This window comes from Schistosoma mansoni (genome assembly GCF_000237925.1).
Source record: "Schistosoma mansoni, WGS project CABG00000000 data, supercontig 0156, strain Puerto Rico, whole genome shotgun sequence".
Classification (NCBI taxonomy): domain Eukaryota; kingdom Metazoa; phylum Platyhelminthes; class Trematoda; order Strigeidida; family Schistosomatidae; genus Schistosoma; species Schistosoma mansoni.
In genome coordinates, this window is record NW_017386050.1 from 193,119 (window position 1) to 215,566 (window position 22,448).

Sequence of the window (22,448 nt, forward strand, 5' to 3'; positions counted from 1 at the left end):
ATTGACTCACGCTTTCAACATTGATAAATAAATAATCGATTAACATTTAGTCGATAGAGGCTATATTGTCAACTTTCTTAAATCTTTAAAAAAAACTGACTGGAAAACTAGGTCATACTTCAATAGAGCAGTATATATTAGAGAACCCAAACGAAATCTGAACTTTCGATAACAGACAACTGTTGATTTACCAACGCTATAGTAAACTGATAGTTTTTAGTAGTTATCAATATTATTATTATTAGTAGTAGTTGTACTGTTTGTAATAATCCGCCTGATCCTTAATGACCTATTACTCATTTCATCTACTTTGCAATTGAATTTCTACTGATTCTTCATTGTCACTTACTAAGTTCTCCAAGAAAACTTACGTTAATTCTTCAGATCTTTTGTAATTATTACGCAATTCATCATATCGATTTTCGTAATCTGGATAATTACTGTTACAGTCCGTTTATATTTCCTAGATCTATTTCCAAATGACCTTACACGTATATATGGACATATAATTTATTCTGCTCATATAATTTTTCAGTCACCATTATTGATTTTTTGATAATGTCATATTTCAATGTGAACAAGGATGTAAGCAACTGATGAGAGAGTACGAAATAAAAATGTGTAGCGTCGGTTACTATTGTTAAGCCCATATAGCTTGTTCTAGCTTCTGAACAGGTCAATTGATCTATTCTTGAGCCAGGTTTTGACCTTGTTAATTATTCAATTATTAATCTTGACTGTTTTTATATGAGCGTATATGTGTACACTTCTTATCCTATTCATCACATGTCTGTGGCTTATTTTTGTGTGGCTATAAATATTGATTAACGCTTGATTTTTAGTGACCCGATATCACATCGGACTCACCACTTTTCGTGGCCCAGGATATGACTCCAGTTAGATCGTGCAAATGGTTGTTATCGAAATATACATCCTGGTTAACCTCGTATATAATCATCGACTTAATCCATGTTAGTGAATAACGGAATTAAATCAGTCAAATAAGAGAATGGATTTTTGACTACATATATTTTGTACACTCACTGATCTAGACAGGAAATCAGAGGGGTGAAGCGAGTAGAAGAGAACAAACCAAAATGACGCGCGGTGGAGAAGGAGTGTGAGCCAACTCCATTTAATCAAGCGTTATTCAGCATTTATAGCCACACAAAAATAAGCTACAGACATGTGATGAATAGGATAAGAAGTGTTCACACATATGCGCTCATATAAAAACAGTCAGGGATAATAAGTGAATAATTAACAAGATCAAAACGTGACTCAAAAAGAATGGATAAATTGACCTATCCAGAAGTTAGAATAAGTGGTGTGAGCTTAACATAATAACCGACACCTCAAATGAATCCATATTATTATTCAAAATCAACCAAAGTTCCTGATTTATTCTAACATTTTTTCCTGTGTATAAACCAATAACTTGACACCGAAATGGTTTTTTTGAAATGGATCCCATAGTGTTCTAACGTTTTACGAATATCTTTATTAAGTAATGAAGAAAATGGGTGAAGGAATAGATACATTAATAAATTAGTTTAAGTGTGATATCACAACTATCATTTTTCAATCTCTTATCTTTAATACCTCTTCATTATACAATCTATCTAGACCATATTTTTCTTTAAAATGTATAAAAATATAACTCCGCTTGTATCCCCTCCGGGGGCTACTATCGATCTCAAGCCCGGATAAAGCAGGAGGGTTGGGCATGGGGTTAGCAACCCCATCCCGTAGAAAACTAAGTCCCTATAAAATGTATGAAAATATAAGTATCTTACTAGATGACGATGTATTTTGAGCCTACTGTTTATATGAATTAGCTTCAGAGATTCTACAAATGCTAAATATATCCTGTGTATTATATCGATTGATATCGGAAATAGGGAATTAATTTATCTAATTTTAGAAACAATTACATTTTCCAAATCAAATGGAAGTAGTGTAGTGAACAAGAACACGAGTGGGGACAATGGAATGTATTCAGGCAGAAAATTACAAAATAGCTCACTAAAATCTGACAACCATACAGTAAACAGTTAATTCGCAAACTATTATTCAATTGTCTCAATCTTGAACGTTCCTTCTACGAATATCAGTCCATAGTCTCCGATTATTGTTGTTCATGCATTCTCATACCCATTACGTTTCATTCCCGTTCCTTCGTTATCGATCTTCTACTAAAATACATCCAATGCCTGACCATCACCATGTACTACTTATGTAGACATAAGTCACACACATCACAGCATTACTTTCAGTCAACATTCTTTTTTCACTATTATAAAATGACTATAAACCCTATGATTTTGTTATATCCCGTGGAGATTTATGAATGGTTACTCTGAGGACTATTTATGGACCAATATGATATGCATATTTCCTATTGTACAGTTGTTAAGTAACTAAACTATTCATATTCGTGTCCGTCTTATTATGAGCTTTATTTTGACCCACAGACTATTATAATACGATTTACCATTCTTGAGTTATCCTCAGTCTATTGACTACTGTTCCCCCTATTCACAGCCAGATTTGGCCAAATCTTGTACAAATGTTATTTTCTATTTTATGGTACGATGTGGTCTGTTTGATTGGTATATAAACCCAGTATGTTTGAGAATAATGATTCATATGGCAGAGGCTGCTATTGATGTTGTGGACTTAACTGACTGGTGTAGGCAGAAAGCAGCACGAAGTAGTGCTTAAGACTGCTCATACGGCCTTTGTGTATCATTGTGCGATCAATAAATTCACTCTTCTCTAATAAGCAAGCAATCGACCGAGTAGTGCTCAAGACTGCTCATACGACTTTTGTGTATCATTGTGCGATCAATAAATTCACTATTCTTTAATAGGCAAGCAATCGACCGAGTAGTGCTCAAGACTGCTCATACGACTTTTGTGTATCATTGTGCGATCAATAAATTCACTATTCTCTAATAGGCAAGCAAACGATATAACAGATTTATTGTTTGTCATGTGAATAGTAATCATAATAACTTAAATATGAAACCAAATTTATTATGACCAAAATAAGTTTAAAATATTGAGAGAATCAGAAGGGGATTTGTGATTTCAGTATATTTCAAAGTTGTCCCATAATAGGACGAAACGGCCGTCCAGTGCTTCCAGGTTTTCGATGGTGGTCTAGCTTCAATTGACTCATGATTTCAACTTTGAAATATATTGAGAGAAACAAATCACATAATTCACTTCTTAAACCGTGAAAATCTCAACAAGTTCACTCTGTTTGTTACCATACCATAGTAATCAATGATTTTTATCAGTTGACTAAAGACAGTATTTGGATGGATCAGTCATTGAACCTTTTGCAATCAATCAACAAACTAATTCGATCATAAATTCTATTCTCAGATATTAACAAATTTGATATCTTGATGATTAGAGTCTTGACAACTATCTCTAAAGATTTAACATTGTCTATACTACACTATAACATTGAATCATCCAAATTATATGAGTACATAGTATAAATTTGATTCGCTTAAACGACTATACACCTATCAACTTGATTAACAGAATACTTATTTCTAATAATGTACTCTAATATTTAGAATCAGAAGGGGTTTTTGTGGAGATTTCAGTATTTTTCATAGCTGAAATCATGAGTCAATCGAAGTTATTTTAAATGTATCATGGTTTTAAAAGTTATAAATTGAATTGCCATACATTATCAGGTTGAAAACCATATTCAAACTGTAAGGTTAGCTGTTTTCCAATTGTACAAATACCATCATGAAATTTTTCTTGCATTGGATTTATTTTAACTGTATACGTTAACCATATGTATTCATGTACTTTTTATCGTAGGGCAAACTACTATTAAATGTATTCAGAACACCTACGTAATTCAGAGTATTTTCATTCTTTTCTGACGTTTGAAGATACTAGGGTCAATTTTATTGGATTCATGCATCAGAAATATTAGACGAAGTGAAAGTAGTGCTATAGGAGTAAAACTGATCAAAAATTTCTACGAATGAAGACGAGTAGCACCTGACTACTGTTAAAAAGCCTTATATATATTTGTCGTATTTGAAATCATGAGTCAATTGAAGCTAGACCACCATGGAAAACCTGGTAGCACTGGACGGCCGTTTCGTCCTATTATGGGACTCCTCAGCAGTGCGCACCCACGATCCCGCCTGGCGAGCGGGATTCGAACCTGGAACCTACCAGTCTCGCGCCAGAGCACTTAACCTACTTTTTTTTACTGTAACTAAACATACTGTTATATCGATTGCTTGCCTATTAAAGAACAGTGAATTTATTAATCGCCCAATAATACACAAAAGCCGTATGAGCAGTCTTGAGCACTACTCAGTCCTGCTTTCTTCGTAGTCCAGCCAGTTAAGTCCAGAATACCAATAACAGCCTCGGCAATATGAATCATTATTCTCAAACATATTGGGTTTATATACCAAACAAACAGACCATATCGTAGCAATTGTACAAGATTTGGCTAAATGTCACTGTGAATAGGGGGAACAGTAATTAATGGACTAGGAATAGCTCAGGAATGGTATATAGTATAATGATAGTCTGTAGGTCAAAATAAAGCTTATAATAAGAGGGATACGAATATGAATAGTTAAGTTACTTATCAATTACACAATAGGAAATATGCATATCACAATAGTCCATGAATAGTTCTCAAAGTTACCATTCATAATTCTCCACGGGACATAACTCATACAATAATAGTAATATTAATAGTAATGATAACAAAATTTCACTCTACTTTTCTTTACTTTTATAGACTCATTAGACAAGCTCTCCAATCGACCTCAAACAATTGATGAATTAATTACAGCTAAATCACAATACAATGAATATAGTAAAACAATTCATAATTTAAATGATCAAATTCAATGTGCTGAAAGAAAAAATCAACTACTTTGTACAGTATCTGGTAATGGTGTTACAACCATAAATACAATAAAAACGAAATGGGAAAAATTCAATGTTATGATGGAAAGTTTTCAATTTATGATGAATGAACAATTAGAAGTATGTCTAATTCAATATGGTGTAATTTATCATCAATGTAAATAGTTTACGGTATTTTAACCAAGTAGAATATATAAATGAACATTTGACATTTCAATGACGTTGAATAGTAGCTAGATATAGAACCACCTATGCATCTTTCATTTGGATATGTCCGCAGCCGGAAAATAAAATTCCTTATGGATAAAGGTAATACTCTTTAAACAAGCTAGTGGTTATCTGGAATCAGTAACTCAGTGAATAGCTTATTAGTGTTTAAAGTAAATGGTTTTGTGTTCGAGTCTTAGCGTAGGCATCAACACTAGAATGCAAATACATCTTGCTGACGAATTTCGGATGAAACGAAACAGGCATCCTGGATTCCAATACCATGGACTATATAATTGTATTAATGATTTTTGATCAAATAGGAATATTCAGTCAGTCCCCACTCCTTAGGATGTATATACGTAAATAAAGACTAATCTTTATAACACACACATACACGCATTTGAGTATATTTTTTGCAAAATTTATGATTTTAAAGTAATGAATTAAAAGGGGGGTTTTGTGGAGATTTTAGTAGTTTTGTATAGTTGAAATCATAAGCCAATTCAAGGTGACCCACCATGGAAAATCCGGAAGCACTAGACGGCCGTTTCGTCCTATTGTGGGACTCTCAGCAGTGCGCATCCACGAACCCGTCTCGCGAGTGAGAGCTTAACCACTAGACCACTGAGGTGGCCGGTATCTAACGGTGTTAGTGTCTAACTTCAACCAATCCACGAAATTGAGCGACCGTCCGCTATTGTCTTCAATGAGTTGATATCTCCCAACAGACCTGGTTGTGCTCCACTGTTTACTGCTTCTCACTAGAACTCCAGTAATTACCTCATGGAGCCAGTGGATGCGCATTGCTGAGGAGTCCCACAATAGTACGAGTTTGCCGTCCAGTGCTTCCATGTTTTCCATGGTGGTCTAGCTTCAATCGACTGATGATTTCAACTATATAATGAATTAGAATTAATTTCTTAGTATACATTCATCCTAAAACTTGTACATCACTAACTTGACTGTTTATTTATAAAACTGTCACCATCTCGTATACCGTTCCAATTGATTACCAAACAAGTGTACCATTGAAAATAAACTTTCATTCGTCAAGATGAACGATTTGTTTATCAAAGAACATATTTCAAACAAACAAGAAGAAAATAGTTTTTATGATTATCTCAATGAATCAATGGACAATTCTTTTCAAACTACTGTCAGTCAGATGGGACACCACAAACTATTTCAAAATGCCACCATTTTCAGATCATCATTACGTTGATGGTAATTAGAAATTAGAAAACTGATGAAACCGACCATATAGTTTTGTGCTTAAAATGAAGCATTGTTTACTTAAGTCAATCGATTTTAATCCATGTTTATCAATTCTCGTAATCACTTGGCTACTATCCTTCTTGAATGTATGCGATCGATTTAAAACCATGATGGTTTTAAGAAACGACAGTAAATTTGAGTCTTTCTGATTATTGAAATCCTTTTTAATGGATATAAGGCATCAACATTTTGTTTGACGTCTAGCAATTGAAAAGCTTCTGAACTGTTCGATGTATATTGGTCTTTTAGTCACATTTTCCATCGATAGGTTTGGTAATACAAATTAGTATCCTCCATGTAAATTCCTAAATACAATTGAAGATAAAACGAAGTAGGAATATGTTAACATTTATTTTATGATGGTCAAGTATTAGACCTAACTGTAAGATGTTGATTAATTAAAAAGTGAGTGCCATGCCTGGGCAAAGCTTATTCAGTCTATTATGACATTTAATCCATCCAGCTCAGAGAACGAAACTCCATCAAAATCATGTATGGTTCTCAGTTAGTTATTTGTGTATAAAAACACGTTATTTCGCAAAACAGTTAACTCATTCTTCAGGTTAGTGGTCTTGTTTTTGATCTTAATTCATTTTATGGTTTTGATCAATAATAGGTTCTCGAGAACAGTCAAAACTTGACCATATCGTATCATTACATTGATGTATCGATCAGCATTATATTCATTTATTTCAAACTATAACCTATCTGTTAATTATGAAATTCACCTTTGTTACTACTGAAGTGTATCAACTAGTAGTCTGTCTTATGTAGAGAAATAATTTTTCATTTTATTTGGTTAAAATTAAATAACAAATAAAGAACTGTATAATGATGGCGAATATTTTCAGCTCAACTGGATTCATTCGGTAATATTGTGTTTTTTTGAGATAAGCAATTTAAATGCATAATTTTCATTGTCGTTTCGGATAACATTATCAGCGCCTACTGGGAATATAAGTTTGTTTTTCAGTTATTCCGTAAGCGTGGTATCAGTTCTTTCTCATATCCAATAGTATGCAAACCGAAAAACAAATCAACAAAAGGAGACGAATAAAATATTATCATTCATTTAAGTATACATGAACATGGATTCACAGTTAGGTGACACAACATGCTATCACTGATATAAATATACGGGAACAACTACAAACATGCAATTGGTGAGAAAATCTCTAAAAACATCAGAAAATTCCTACAGCCGAGACTTTCAAATCAACTATCAGTTAATAAATACATCGGCATACATCCAAAGTATCAACACGTACAAAAGGGATCATTCAGTTTCAAGGTCAGAGGGCAACCGTAGATACATCTAATGTAATGTAAGAGCGAATGAGGTCAACAAGACTTACACACTATCAATCACAAAATGAAGACATCATGATTAACTAACCTAATACTTACAGAATACCTACAAAACTTCAGGCCGGATACTATCAGCAACAGCGTTTTATGGGAGAGGACAAACCAGCTTCCAGCTAAAGAGGAAATTAGGAAAAGACGTTGGAAGTGGATCGGACACACATTAAAGAAATCGCCAATGTGTATCACGAGGCAAGCCCTGACTTGGAATCCTGAAGGGAAGTGGAAAAGAGGAAGGTCAAAGAACACATTATGCCGGGAAATAGAAGCAGACATGAAAAAGATGAATGTTAACTGGAAAGAACTGGAAAGGATAGACCAGGACAGAGTTGAATGGAGAATGCTGGTGGGCGGCCTATGCTCCTTCACGAGGGGTAACGGGCATAAGTAAGTAAGTAAGTACAAAAGATCACTTCCATATAAAGTAGGGTCTGATAATACTGTTCAGAATAATGATTTTTCTATTTTTCATTATACTACTATCTTTATTTTAGATTTTAAAATCAAGTATCATCAATGAAACAAAGGTGTATTTTAATAATTTAGAACGTTTTAAAAGTCGTTGGAATCAACTTAAACCAGGCAAAAATATATTAGATTCTAATAATAATGAATCATGTCTATCTGCTGTAACAATAATTAAAGAATATGAAACTGAATTTCATGAATTGGAATTGATGCATCAAAAGTTAATGTAAATGAAAAATAACTTTTAAAGTTTAATTTGTAATGATTTTAAAATGTTTTATTGGGTTTCGATTAGCTTTAGTTAGCATCCTGTGAGGATTTCCTTGGTATAAAAGTCATGTACATCTAAATGACGAGTCTTAAGTGAGACGGAAGGCACTTTATGGACTATACTGCTTACTTATTTACGCCCGTTACCCCTCGTGAAGGAGCATAGGCCGCCCACCAGCATTCTCCATTCAACTCTGTCCTGGTCTATCCTTTCCAGTTCTTTCCAGTTAACATTCATCTTTTTCATGTCTGCTTCTATTTCCCGGCATAATGTGTTCTTTGACCTTCCTCTTTTCCACTTCCCTTCAGGATTCCAAGTCAGGGCTTGCCTCGTGATACACATTGGCGATTTCTTTAATGTGTGTCCGATCCACTTCCAACGTCTTTTCCTAATTTCCTCTTTAGCTGGAAGCTGGTTTGTCCTCTCCCATAAAACGCTGTTGCTGATAGTATCCGGCCAGTGAATGTTGAGTATTTTGCGTAGACAACTGTTTATAAATACTTGTGCTCTCTTTGACGATGGATGTAGTAGCTCTCTACGTTTCAGCTCTCTACAGTACTATACTGCTTGCTATAGCCTATTTCTTTCATAGTAATTTCTTTAGTTTTTAACGTCGTCTTTTCAGCATATTTAGAATGTAGCTAGGTGTGGAATCTAGGATGCTAATTTTGTCTTGTTTACAGAACACCAGCTGAATGCATCTGTATTCACGTATTGATGTCTACACTCGGACTTCTGATTTCAACGAAAATTTACTTCACACTAAGCTACTGAACCACTATAGCCACCAACTTCGTCAGCGGGTATGATATCTATCCTAATTTATAAAGGTCCGTATTTTCCTGTTTACGATATCTAAGACTGATTGACATTGTTCACTGTTGGTATATGTTCTTCTTCAACAGATATCTCTTTTTATTAGTTACACTTACTAGTTTTTTTTTAATTTTACGAATAATGGCCAACAGTGGAATTTAGGGCTCACATTACATCCTATTTGAGATTCGTTTGTTGGATATGTACCTGTAATAAGAAAAGGGGCTGATCAAATTCAGTCATCATAAAAAGTAGGGAAACAGAAATCTTTACAAATGATAATAAACTTGGACTAATATTTTTGACAATAAGATATTTTGTACAATTAAATAAAATGAATTCAATTAAAGTCTAACTGTTGTTTGATAATACTCAACAACATTTGATTCGAACACATCGTGAGAGCATATTTTACCATGGCAGTGGACAAAAAGATTCAATGTTAACACCTCTGACAATGATATTGAATGACATGAATACGAATTCTACGAGAATAACTGCCAGCTACGATGAAATATACACACAGAGCTCTATAATAACTATCAGTAACTAACTGGAACTAAAAATAATGGTCTAAAGGTAACTGGCTTACCATGAGATTGTGAGAGGACACTATTGGGAGACACTAAAATAAGATTTCGCAACTGAGATATTTTCATGATGAAGATTAACCTTCAAAATTATTTATGTACATATTTGGGTAGACATACACTTGAGAGAATGAAAAACAGGTAGATTTAATTGTTCATACATAAGTTGAGCGCTCTTCATGAAACCTAAAGGACCTGAACTAAATCCCCCTATGGGATTAAAGATGCATACTTATGTAGAGTTTCATACTAGCGTAGTGAACAAGGGCACGAGTGGAGACAACGGAATGTATTCAAGTACAAAATTACAGAGTATCTCAGTAAAATATGAGAACCATATCGTAAATAATTAATTTGCAAACTATCAATCAATTGTCTCAATCTTGACCATTCGTTCTGTAAATATCCATCCATCGTCTTCGATTAATTATTGTTCATGCATTTTAATACCAATTGCATTTCGTTCCCGTTATTTCCTTATCGATCTTCTACTGAAATACAACCAATGCCTGACCATCATTATATACTACTTATAAAGATATAAGTAACCCACACCACACTAGAATGTAATAACCATCCAATACTTCCTGGTTTTCAATGGTCGTCTTGCTAAAATTGTTCATGGAACTTTTTTTAAAATTCACTAAAGATTTTACTGTAATCCATAATATTCTTTTGACTATCTTCCTTATCATATATGTTCATTCTATATTGGTTAATGAATTGTTTCACCCTATTTTCTATATAGACGTGAATATGAGTATCTCGATATGCCTAAACCAGATTTCTCGTTAGTTAATGAATTAGCTAATGATTTAAATGATTATTCACTTATGTGGTTAGAATATGATAATTTTTCTAAAGAACTTCAAAACTATGCAAAGGAAGATTGGATATCATTTAAGTGAGTTGTTTAAATATTGAATAAAACTTAATATCAGAAGGGGGTTTTGTGGAGATTTTAGTAATTTAATATAGTTGAGATCATGAGTCAATTGAAGCTAGACCACCATGGTTGAAGTTAGATATTAACACTGTCGGATGCCGGCCCAGCGGTCTATCGGTTAAGTGGTCAGGCGCGGGACTGATAGGTCCCGGGTTCTAATCTCGCAAGGTGGGGTCGTAGATGCACACTGCTGAGGAGTTTCGCAATAGAACGAAACGGCCTTCCAGTGCTTCCAGGTTTACATGGTGGTCTAGATTCAATTGACTCATGATCTCAACTTTATAAAACTTAATAGTTCATTTGGTGTTGGGTGTTTGAATCTTCCTATTGATGTTTAAGATTACAATTGATCCATCTCATATTATGGTACTTTATAGTTACCAGGAGGATAAATACATCTAATATAAAAATCAGTTCCGTTTACTAGTAACCGGGAGTAAGTAACATCAAAGATGATACATTTCTTAAATAACTCCAACAATCACCTCGTGACAGTATAAATGGGTAAAAGAACTTACGAAGTATTATAATGGATTATGTTGAGCATTTATAGAACATGGATAAAATTGTTGTTTGAGTAATCAGGTGAAATTTTTTACGGGTCAGAATCTGATAGTATGATTACTGATCATTTCTAGATGTAATGAAAATTAGAAAAAAGGTTTAATATTATGTATTTTCTGTAAATAGAGAACACTTGTTTTGTAAAATGTATTTTCCTTTATGGAATTCATAAACAAAGTATTTCGATCATTAATGAATTGAATTTGTTTATTTTGTAACTGAAAGGAGTGTAAGTATAAGAACAGTGAACTATTCTCATAGTTGAAAGCGTTATTCAATTGGAGCTAGATCACCATGGAAAACCTGGAAGCACTGGACGGTCGTCTAGTCCTATTGTGGGACTCCTCAGAAGTGCGCATCCACGATCTTGCCGCGCGAGATCTCGCGCCAGAGCACTTAACCAATAGACCACTGAGCCGGCACCCGATTGTGGTAATGTCTAACTTCAACCAATCCACGAAGTTGAGAAACCGTCCACCAATTGTCTTCGGTGAGTTCCTATCTCACAACAGACGTGGTTAAACTCCACTGGTTACTGCTTCTCACTAGAACTCCAGGAAGTACCTCTCGAAGTCAGTCACTAGTGAGCATATGATTATTATTATTATCAGAAGGGGTTTTGTGGAGATTTCAGTATTTTCGTAGTTGAAAGCATGAGTAAATTGAAGCTAGACCATCAAGGAAAACCTGGAAGCACTGGATGGCCGTTTCGTCCTATTGTGGGACTCCCTGGTGGTCTAACTTCAATTGACACATGCTTTCAACCATGAAAATACTAAAATCTCCACAAAAATCATTCTGATAATAGAGAACTATTCTTCAAATATTATAACTTATACACTTGATGACGGTAATAACAAATTATCTTAATCATTTATCGTCAGAAACATACTTCAATCAAGCTTAAATTAATATCGGTAAAGAAGTGATTTAATAAGTCTAGACGGTTGTTGTCAATGTTAACCATGTATATGTGTGTATATTATCTCAAACTTTCGTTAACTATGTAGGTGATCACCGGATTTTAGTAATGTTTTATCCGGACGAAGAATAAGTGAATAGTAAGAGCTAGGATCTAATTGTGGACTTATTCTTATTGTATAACCATTAAGTAACCATATTATATGTGTATTCATATTCCTTTTATTATGAGCTTTTATTTGACCAATCGACTATTCATATACGATTTACTATCCTTAAAATATTCCTAATTTGCTAGTAATAGTCTCACACAATCACAGCCACTTTTTTCATCAAAGGAACTAATAATAGCTTTATTGCTAAGAATTTGAATATTCATCATAAAGATAGATTAAGAAATTATAATTGCTAAAGGATGGCTTATCGTGATAAGATAAAATGTTGAAATCGAAATGAAATGTAATCAGGAAGATCATAGAAACAGAAATAAACCGGTTGGGGGTGGAGGGTCTACGTGGGTCTACGCTTCTTTTCAGCCAAGCCGGGTAATATTATAGAATTCTTTTGAATAAAGTACACATCAAATGATCTATATACCTGGCTCCACGTGAGTAGGTTAATAACTTCCATTCAACAATAAATTCCACACTTGAAGTTGAAAGCAAACAGATTATTCACTTTCTTGATGTCGAAATGACAAGAAGACACGATGGAAATTTAGGAAGATCCATCTACGAGAAACTCTTATGGAATGGCCAACTGCTAAGTTTCCACAGTTTGGTCCCCATTAGTCAAAAGCGAACTTCAATCATAACACTCGCTGAGCACATATGAAGAACTTGTAGTCCCGAGGTCATAGATAACGAACTGATTCTCTTAAAGAAAATACTTATCGAAAAAGAGTATCCCTCGATATTAATTGACAAGAATATAAAACCTAAACAGCCTAAAGCAAAAAAACCTCGGTTGCAAAGAAACCAATCTACATGAATATCGACTTTAAGGGTGATGAAGTTACAGACGTCTCAAAGGTGGAGAATTTTTGATTCTCTGAACCAATCTTTCTTATTTTCAACAATTCTGAAATTGACATCAGTGAAGAAGTTAAACAGTTTTTCAACTTTATCAAATATTCTTTTATATGTATAAAAGCAAGTTTATTTGTTCAATATTATCTTTCTAACTGCTGCGTCATTTTAGAATTTCCAATATGTTACTTAATACATAAGTTATATTCTAAATGTGTTCAGAATTAAAAAGAACCTATCGCACAGAAACTCAACTACTATTGTAGTGAACAAGAACACCAGTGGGGACGATCGAACGTATGTAAGCACAAATTACAGATTATCTCACTAATTCTGTTAACCATGCAGTAAGCAGTTAATTTGCAAAATAACAATCAATTGTCTCAATCTTAACTGTTCCTTCTGCAAATATCAGTCCGTCTTCTCTGATTTCATTGTTTATGCATTTTCATACTGATTGCGCTTCATCTCAGTTCTTTCCTTATCGATCTTCTGCCAAAATACATTCTATGTCTGACCATCACCATATACTACTTATGTGGATATAAGTAGACCACACCACAATCGTCCTCCCTTTAAAGCATCCGTTCATGCAGTGGTTCTGCTCACAATGCCACTTTCTTCTTTCACTGCAGTTTGTACCGTCGGAGTGTCGAGTCTTCAGCGCGCTGACCTCCATAGCTCCGTCTACCTGCCGGGGCACTAACATCCGACATCCACCCAGCACCTGAGACGTTCAACACCCGTACTCCACCGGCCTGCTGAGCCAACTAAATCCGATATATTCGCCCAGAAGCCGCACGTCCCACTGCTCCTCTCTGTCAACAGCTCATGCTACAGCCGATGCCGCCCCGCCAGAACACTCCACTCGACGTCATCTCTCCGCACCAGACTGCCCCAGCTACTACCTCAACCCCAGACCCGCAGCGGCGTCTGCAGCGACACCAAATGCAGTGAACAAGAACACGAGTGGAGTATCAATATCATTTTAATTATAGATATTTTTTCAGATTGAATTATTCACAATTGTGTTCAATATGTGTTTTGTTTTTTCTTGTTATAATATTATTTAGTGGATAATTTGTTTTCGTATTTATTTCTTTATCAAGATCGCGTTATTATGTATTTGAAGAATTTCTAACAGAATGGTCTAATAAACTTCGTTCTACACAACCAACTCCAATGACTGTTCGATTACAAAAAGAAATTGATGGATATATGGTAAAATTTACTAGAATTGATATTAAACCTATATTTGATTACTTAATGCTTACTGCAAATATTAAAATCTATGGGTTTTCCCTATTATATTCTGAAAAAAAATTATAAAATAAACACCAGTAAATCGTTACGATTATGTTGATATAAAAGCAGAGACAACATTTAGGAGAGAGAATGTGGCATAACATTTTAAAAGATATGCTATGCCCTGGTACGGCAGAGGGTGAAAAAAGTTCGCTCTCGCTCTCGAAATGCTCTCACATGGCCACGCGTATATAGCATCTGTCAGGGAAGTCCTACTCACTATCTACTAGTGGCAGGGGTGTTGGTTACGAATTTGAGAGGAGGAAAAGCGAATGTCCGGTGCTTCAACCGGGTTGGTGGACACAGAGTGTCTACCTAGTGGGGTTGTAAAATCCTGAATCAAAGCCAATCGTGCACATGGGCTCTAGGATCCTGAAAGAATAAATGGCGTGTGAACCAATTATTAGTCACCAGCTACCATGGGATTGCATCTCCTGACGTTACTCTACTGCTTTGTGGATCAGACCTATAGGTCGAAGGCTCCGGATGTGGCCCCCTTAGAAAACCATCTGCTTTAGTCCGGGCACCCGAGCAGTATCACAGCCCACACACAAATCAAGTGACTTGTGTGGCGCATATGTATTCGGTGCCGCTTCGTGCCAATGTTTATGTGTTCAAATAAATAAATAAATAAATATTTTGACTGACATTCCGTGGTTGAGCTTTCCAATAATACAATGCAAAATGTGTAAGTCAATGTAGAATCATTAGTGTGGGGGTTTGTGGATATTGTAGAATTTCATTATGATTACAAACGAAACTAAGATATATAAACTATTAGATGCCTTATTAATGCTATAAAAATGAAGCTTTCGCTATGAGATGTCCCACGTTCGGTTTTCATAGTCATGGGTACAAAGAACTGACTAGCCTCATACTAGGACGAAAGAGCCGTTAAGTTTATCTTGGTTCTCAATAGTTTTTTAGCTTGATTATGTTGATCTTAATGAAATTTATAATTATTGGTCGTCATTATTGAATATAGTAATTCTTGATGAAATATACTCCGTAGTCGTCATAAATCAAGTAAACATAGGGTTGTCATTAATTTATGATAAACATAGTCAGATACGCCAAGAAAGTTTCATAGCTGTAACGATATATTCTTTATAGAAGGATAAATATTACATCGTTTCCGTGGAAGGTATATTAAACAGTTTATTAACTAGAGTTCATCTCAGTATTTTACGCACTTTCGTGTTTAGTATTAAACAGTAGTTTTTGGTAGTAATCAGAGCTGTAGTAAGACAAGTGATTTTATAATACGTTTAATTCCTGGAAGGTAAACGAGTCTAGAGAAATGATATAAACATGAATAATCTTGTTCATCAACGATATTGCATCATACTTATATATAAACGTGGTTTTTAGAAACTGAAAAATAAACCGGAGAATAGGCCATCATTTTTAGGATAGAAAGTTGGAATAGTCAGATTGCCAAGTTAGGAAATAAACGTTTTAGTGTTGAACGATTACAGCTCAGTTAGCATCTAGAACTAGAAACGTTTAGCACAATGTAGAGAATAACGGGCGTAATGTGATCCTGATAAGTTCTCCTTTATGTATGATCCTAATTTTTACTTAACAAATGGATTTGTACAGAAAATATTTTTAAATAATCTGCTAAGCTTTGTACATCACTACAAATTAAGAAATGGATAACTTAATTGTTATGTTTTTTTTATCATTATAATTAGCTTTATTCATTATTATATTTTCGGTACAATAGAGAATTCTCATCACAAAGTATTTCAACAAGTTTCTGTTTCTTACTTCTTGGTCGATCTTGAAGACAAATGTTGAGTGACCGCCAGTTAAAAGTTAACAGTCCAGTCAATCGACATCTAAATAATGTACATTCTTTTCGCTGTGTATTGCCAGCAACCACGATATCTCTGATTAGGCCTTTTGTAACCTTTACAGCAAAAAGTTGTACACTTTTCAGAAACGAACCTGAAAAGGTTTTGCGATTAATAGCCATAATGATGTATTAAAACAAACAGAATTAGATAAGTTGTTGAAATATCTAGATGGCAGGAACAGGTAGCCCAGAACTTTAAGCACGCCGCCAGTTTGTGATTAACCATGAATAACATAAGGGATATATATTACTATAGAATGTGATTTTCATAATTATTTGACGTTAGTTGGTTAGCTATTGAATGTTGTAGAACATCAACCATGATTCAAGACTCATCTGCATGGTATATACTTAAGACCCTCATCAAGGTCTAACTCAGTATCATTATGTTTTCATGATTTCTTAATGATGGTTAATTTTAAATTAGACAAGAATCATCACAGAACTAAACACTTATACATTACTCTTCTTCAAAAAAAGGAAATAATCATTTAAACGTGAAGATTGTCAAAAAACGAATTCAGCTTGTGAAGCGACACTGAGACTTCCCAAGATTTTTTTTTCTCGGAAAATGTCCTTTTTAGTGTAAAGTGTGCTCGAATCTTAATTTTTTCTTCACTATGTTTCTCTCACTATAGGATCTTATACCTGTATTGAAATGGTTAAAAGGTGATCATTTAACTAGAGAACATTGGTATGAATTATTTCGTTTAATTGGATTATCAAAAGAAATAAAATTAGAAAATTTATTATTTGGTGATTTTTTTCCAATTATACCTAATATAATTCATCAATCTGATACGTTGAAATCTTTATCACAACGTGCACAAGCTGAAATTGTTGTTAGAGAAGCTTTACAAGAATTAGATTTATGGGGTTCTGGTACTACATTCACATTAACTGAATATATTGATAGTTCTGGACAAATTGTGTATTTGGTAAAAGATTGGAAAGAAATTGTTAGTCAGGTCAGTTTTGAAGAACATACATACTTTAATGTTTATTGTACATTGTTGTATCCCAAAGAGAATTGTGAATGGCAACTTTTGAGGACTATTTATGGACCAATGTAATATGTATATTTCCTATTGTATAATTGTTAACTAACGAAACTGTTCATATACGTGTTCCTCGTATTATAGGCTTTATTTAGACCTATGAACTATTATGATACGATTTACCATTCTTGAGTTATCCCCAGTCTATTGATTACTGTTCCCCCTATTCACAGCCACATTTGGCCAAATGTTGTACAAATATTATCTTCTATTTTATGGTATGATGTGGTCAGTTTGATTGGTATATAAACCCAGTATGTTTGTGAATAATGATTCATAATGCAGAGGCTGTTATTGGTGTTGTGGACTTAACTGGCTGGGCTAGGCAGATAGCACGAACGAGTAGTGCTCAAGACTGCTCATACGGCTTTTGTGTATCATTGGTCCGATCGATAAAATCCCTGCTCTCTTATTGGCGGTTATATCACTTCATATATTAAAGGGGCACTCACATACAAACGCACTAACACGTTATAACATACATCTAATCTAGTATGTAACTGTAAGTCATAGTGATATGTAACATTCATCCATAGAATTCAGGTTCCCTTTTTTTACTGTTTAATGTAGTTTAATGTAATTCAACAACAAATAACATGTTCTCCTTAGTGTGTCTTGAACTATACAGTTTGTGTGGAAATTATATGATACTTCTCGGCTTCATCTATGGAAGTAGTGCTTTCATCTTCCGTTATCCAAAACTTTTATGCGTATAATGCATCTAATCACTAAATCAATAAGTACAGAAAGTTGGACTTAGCATTGAATGGTCAATTAATAACGGCCAATATCAAATTTTGTCTAGTCCTTAATGCTGTTCGGTCAGTGATGTAAATTTGAAAGAAAAATATCTGATTATTATCTTTACTCTGATAAGAAAATATCAGATTCCTTTCTGTTTGATTCTTAATTATGGTGTAATAATCTTAATGGCAGATGTAAAGCCAATGGAAATCTCATAACGCCAGCTTTTTTTAAGATTGTGAGATCTATATTACAATTATTGTTAATATTAATATCTTGATATTAAACTTATCTTGTTCACTTGCTCTTCACATCAAGGTTGGAGATAATTTGGCTTTATTGGCTTCATTACAAGATTCCCCATATATTGATAATTTTTTGGATAGATCCAATGCTTGGGTACAACGTTTAACTGATTTAGATTATTGTTTGACTAGATTTCAATTGGTACAACGTAAATGGGTTTATTTAGAACCAATTATGAGCCGTGGTGCCTTACCAAAAGAAACTGCAAGATATGCACAAATCGATGAAGAATTTCGTAAACTAATTGGTTATTTAAAAGTAGATAATCGTGTTATTAGTTTAGTTAGTGGTATGAAAGGTAAAGCTTTGAAGGATACATTAAATAATTTACAGGTATGTTACAATCCTTTGTTAAATCCATCAATCTTTCTGATTTGTTTAGTTTTGGATTTCCTATCAAAAACACAGTATATTATGATAATGGACTTTCTGAATTTAAGAACTTGTTTTGAGTTAAGTATAATAGTATTGGAGAATAACATCTAAGCGTTAGCTAGAATCCATAAATTACTCTGAATTTTTAAGGAAATGCATTAGAGTTAGATACAGAAACGACATAGAATCTTGCTCAACGTGTATTAGTCAAGATTGTCTGTCATTTTTTACTGGTTGCATAATGAGCGAAAATTAGGAGGAGGGTGGGAAACGAAGTTATGGAATTGTTGATATTATTTAAGAGCTATATCAAACTGTTTAACAAGACTAGAGATGTAATATTTGAAAGCATACTATGCTCCTAATTCAAGTTAAAATGAAAAAATGAGGGTATTTGAACTAATGAAATTAATTTTTGATTTATATCAATCGTCTAAATACTAAAAACAATAAAGATTGGTTGCATAACATATGAAGTAAAAACGAATGAAGTGTATCTTAGTAAGAGCATGGAAACACAAATCAGTTTGAGATAAATGTACAATAGAATAGACAAGAGTTGATTCATAAGATTGTTGATAATGACCATAGTCGGAAAAAGCTTTGAATAAGTTTTCTTTATATATGTAGTATATGATGTTTTGTATGGGTGATAAAAGCTTCAACAATCCAAAAAATATACAAAGACTTATTTATTTAATATCGGTAGGGGTTTTGTGGATATTATAGTAATTTCAATAGTTGAAATCATGATTCAATTGAAGCTAGACCACCAGGGGAAACCTGGAAGCACGAGACAGCCGTTACATCCTATTGTGGGACTTGGGCGCGAGACTGATAGGTCCTGGGTTTCGAATCTCGCGAGGCGGGATCGTGGACATGAACTGTTGAGGAGTCCCACTTAAGGACAAAACAGCCGTCCATTGTTTCCAGGTTTTCCATGGTGCTCTAGCTTCAATTGACTCATGATCTCAACTATTGAAATTACTTACTTATTTATAGCAAAGATCCATTTCCACTAATCAAGCTTATTATTTCAGTTTTCCAAATGATGATTATTATCATATTTCTCTCATATGGTGTTCTATCAATCGAATTAATTATTCCAAATAATAATTATATCGGTATTTTGGCCAACCTTAACACTCCTAACATTTTGTATCTTAAAACAAATAAAAAAGGTAAATACAACTTCAACGTCAGCTTGTTATAGACAACACACGAATAAACTGCTATTCGATAGTGTCCCCCAAAATGTCTGAAATAAATAAAATCCCATGGTAGCTGTAAATAATTCCCCAAAATCAATAGCTCCGTAAGTGATCAACATTAGATGCTGACCACATTAGTTTTAGTGGACTCATTTAGCTGAAGGCGCTCGGTCATGCATCCGTACCAGATCATGTTACAGAACGGCGTGGGAAACATCTCCTACGATCATTAGCCAGATTAGATCAGTCACTTCTCGATATATTAATAACCCATCCAATATATCTTCCAACCTCCTCGCTTCTGACTTCTGATTTTAACTAGGTGGGCGCGATTCGATTATAGAAAGTGTTACTGGTAAAGAGTTGTCAAACTACAATACCGGTGGTATCTTCACCATATTTATCACAATCACTTTTTTTCTTAATCATATTTCCTAAATGTGTTTTCTTTCAAGGAACAATTAGCACGATGTCAACGTGCATTAAATGAATATTTAGAAGAAAAACGTAATAGATTTTCACGTTTTTATTTTCTTGGTGATGATGATTTATTAGAAATATTAAGTCAATCAACTAATTCAAATATTATACAATCACATTTAAAGAAATTATTTCAAGGAATACATACCGTACAATTCAAAGATCATCATCAACATCATCATCCAAATAATGAACATTTAAAAATGGATCAAAATAAATTATCAACAACTATTGTAGCGATTGGTTCATTTGAAGGTGAAATGATTCATTTAAATAATTCAATTCAATTAACCAATGAAATTGAATGTTGCCTTGAAAAATTAACCAATGAAATGAAAGTGACATTAAATAAATTATTAATTCAATGTTTAAATGAACATTCCATAGAAAATCAATATAAAAATAAATTTAATTTAAATATATATCCTGAACAAATTTTAATATTATCAGAATTAATTAATTTTTGTAAAAATGTTGAAAATGCATTAAATTGTGGAGAATTAAATAAACTTAAAAAAGATTTACAGGTATGTTGTAGATAATAGTTTGTTATTAGATGTCCTAATTCACTGTAATCCAGGCATATTCAACTCACAAGTCTTACTCAGAAACCATCGTGAGTACTGGTTACTATGGCTAGTTAATGTTCAAAAATGTAATTAGATACTCCATATTACTTACTTATGCCTGTTAACCTCCGTGGAAGAACATAGACCATCGACCACGATTCTTAATCGAACTCTGTCCTAGAAAATCCTTTACTGATGTTTTCAGTTGCTATTCATTCTTTTCATGTCTGCTTCCGATTCTCGACACATTGTGTTTTTTCGCATCCCTCTTTTCCGTTTCTCTTTGTGAGTCCAAGTTAGCACTTGTCTTGTGATGCAGTTTGATGATTTCCGTAATGTATATCCTATCCACTTCCAACGTCGCTTCCTAATTTCCTCTCCATTTGGAAGCTGATATGTTTCATCTCATAGTGGACTGTTGCTGATGCTATCCGGCCAACGGACGTCGAGGTCTTTGTAATCCACTCAACCCCAGAAGAAAGAGGAAGTTGGAGAGTAAGCAGCCTGTTCTTTATGTACGACTTTGCAGTGTGTTCTATCGTATGAATTCTGCATAATGGTGACCATTTCCTCAGACACACCATAATGTCGAAGAAAGTTTCACAAGGTTCTCTTATCCACACTATCAAACTCCTCATAGTCGAAGAATCTGATCTATAATGACGAATGTCATTCAATTGATTGCTCAACTATGATCCGCATTGTCGTGACTTGGTCTGTGCATGACCTGTCCTTACGAAATCCTATCTACTGATCTCAAAGTCCAGTGTCTATTGAATCTTTCATCCAGTTCAGCAACACTCTGGAAAACATTTCTCCTGGTACCGATAGTAGTGTGATTCTTCCGTATTGTTCACGTTTGCTAAGATCTCCTTTCTTTGGTATTTTGATGAGGTGTTCTTTACACTCCTTCAGCACTTATTCTTCCTCCCAAACCTTTCTGAATAGCACGTGGAGCATGTTTGAGGTGACTTCTATGTCTGAGTTCAGTGCTTCAGACGGTATATTGTCAGGTCCTGATACTTTACCACTTTTGGTCTGTCTGATGGCTATCCTGATCTCTTCGATCGTTGGTGGAGTGACATCTATAGGAGGGTCTGTAGATGCTGCTCCGATGCCCGATGGGTTCAGTGGAGCTGGTCTATTAAAAAGTTCC

At 34.2% G+C, this 22,448-nt stretch overlaps 1 protein-coding gene across 1 annotated transcript in view; it reads left to right on the forward strand.

Moving 5' to 3' along the window:
- Smp_165620 (hypothetical protein) overlaps positions 1 to 22,448 on the forward strand; it is a gene marked incomplete at both ends in the record, with an annotated part of 110,947 nt that overhangs the window by 21,840 nt on the left and 66,659 nt on the right. Inside the window, 6 exons of the mRNA XM_018798098.1 lie at positions 4,799 to 5,049; positions 8,274 to 8,473; positions 10,673 to 10,828; positions 14,493 to 14,604; positions 17,188 to 17,517; positions 20,849 to 21,250. Of these exons, the coding sequence (XP_018646725.1) occupies positions 4,799 to 5,049; positions 8,274 to 8,473; positions 10,673 to 10,828; positions 14,493 to 14,604; positions 17,188 to 17,517; positions 20,849 to 21,250 (1,451 nt within the window). The remainder of the gene's footprint in view (positions 1 to 4,798; positions 5,050 to 8,273; positions 8,474 to 10,672; positions 10,829 to 14,492; positions 14,605 to 17,187; positions 17,518 to 20,848; positions 21,251 to 22,448) is intronic.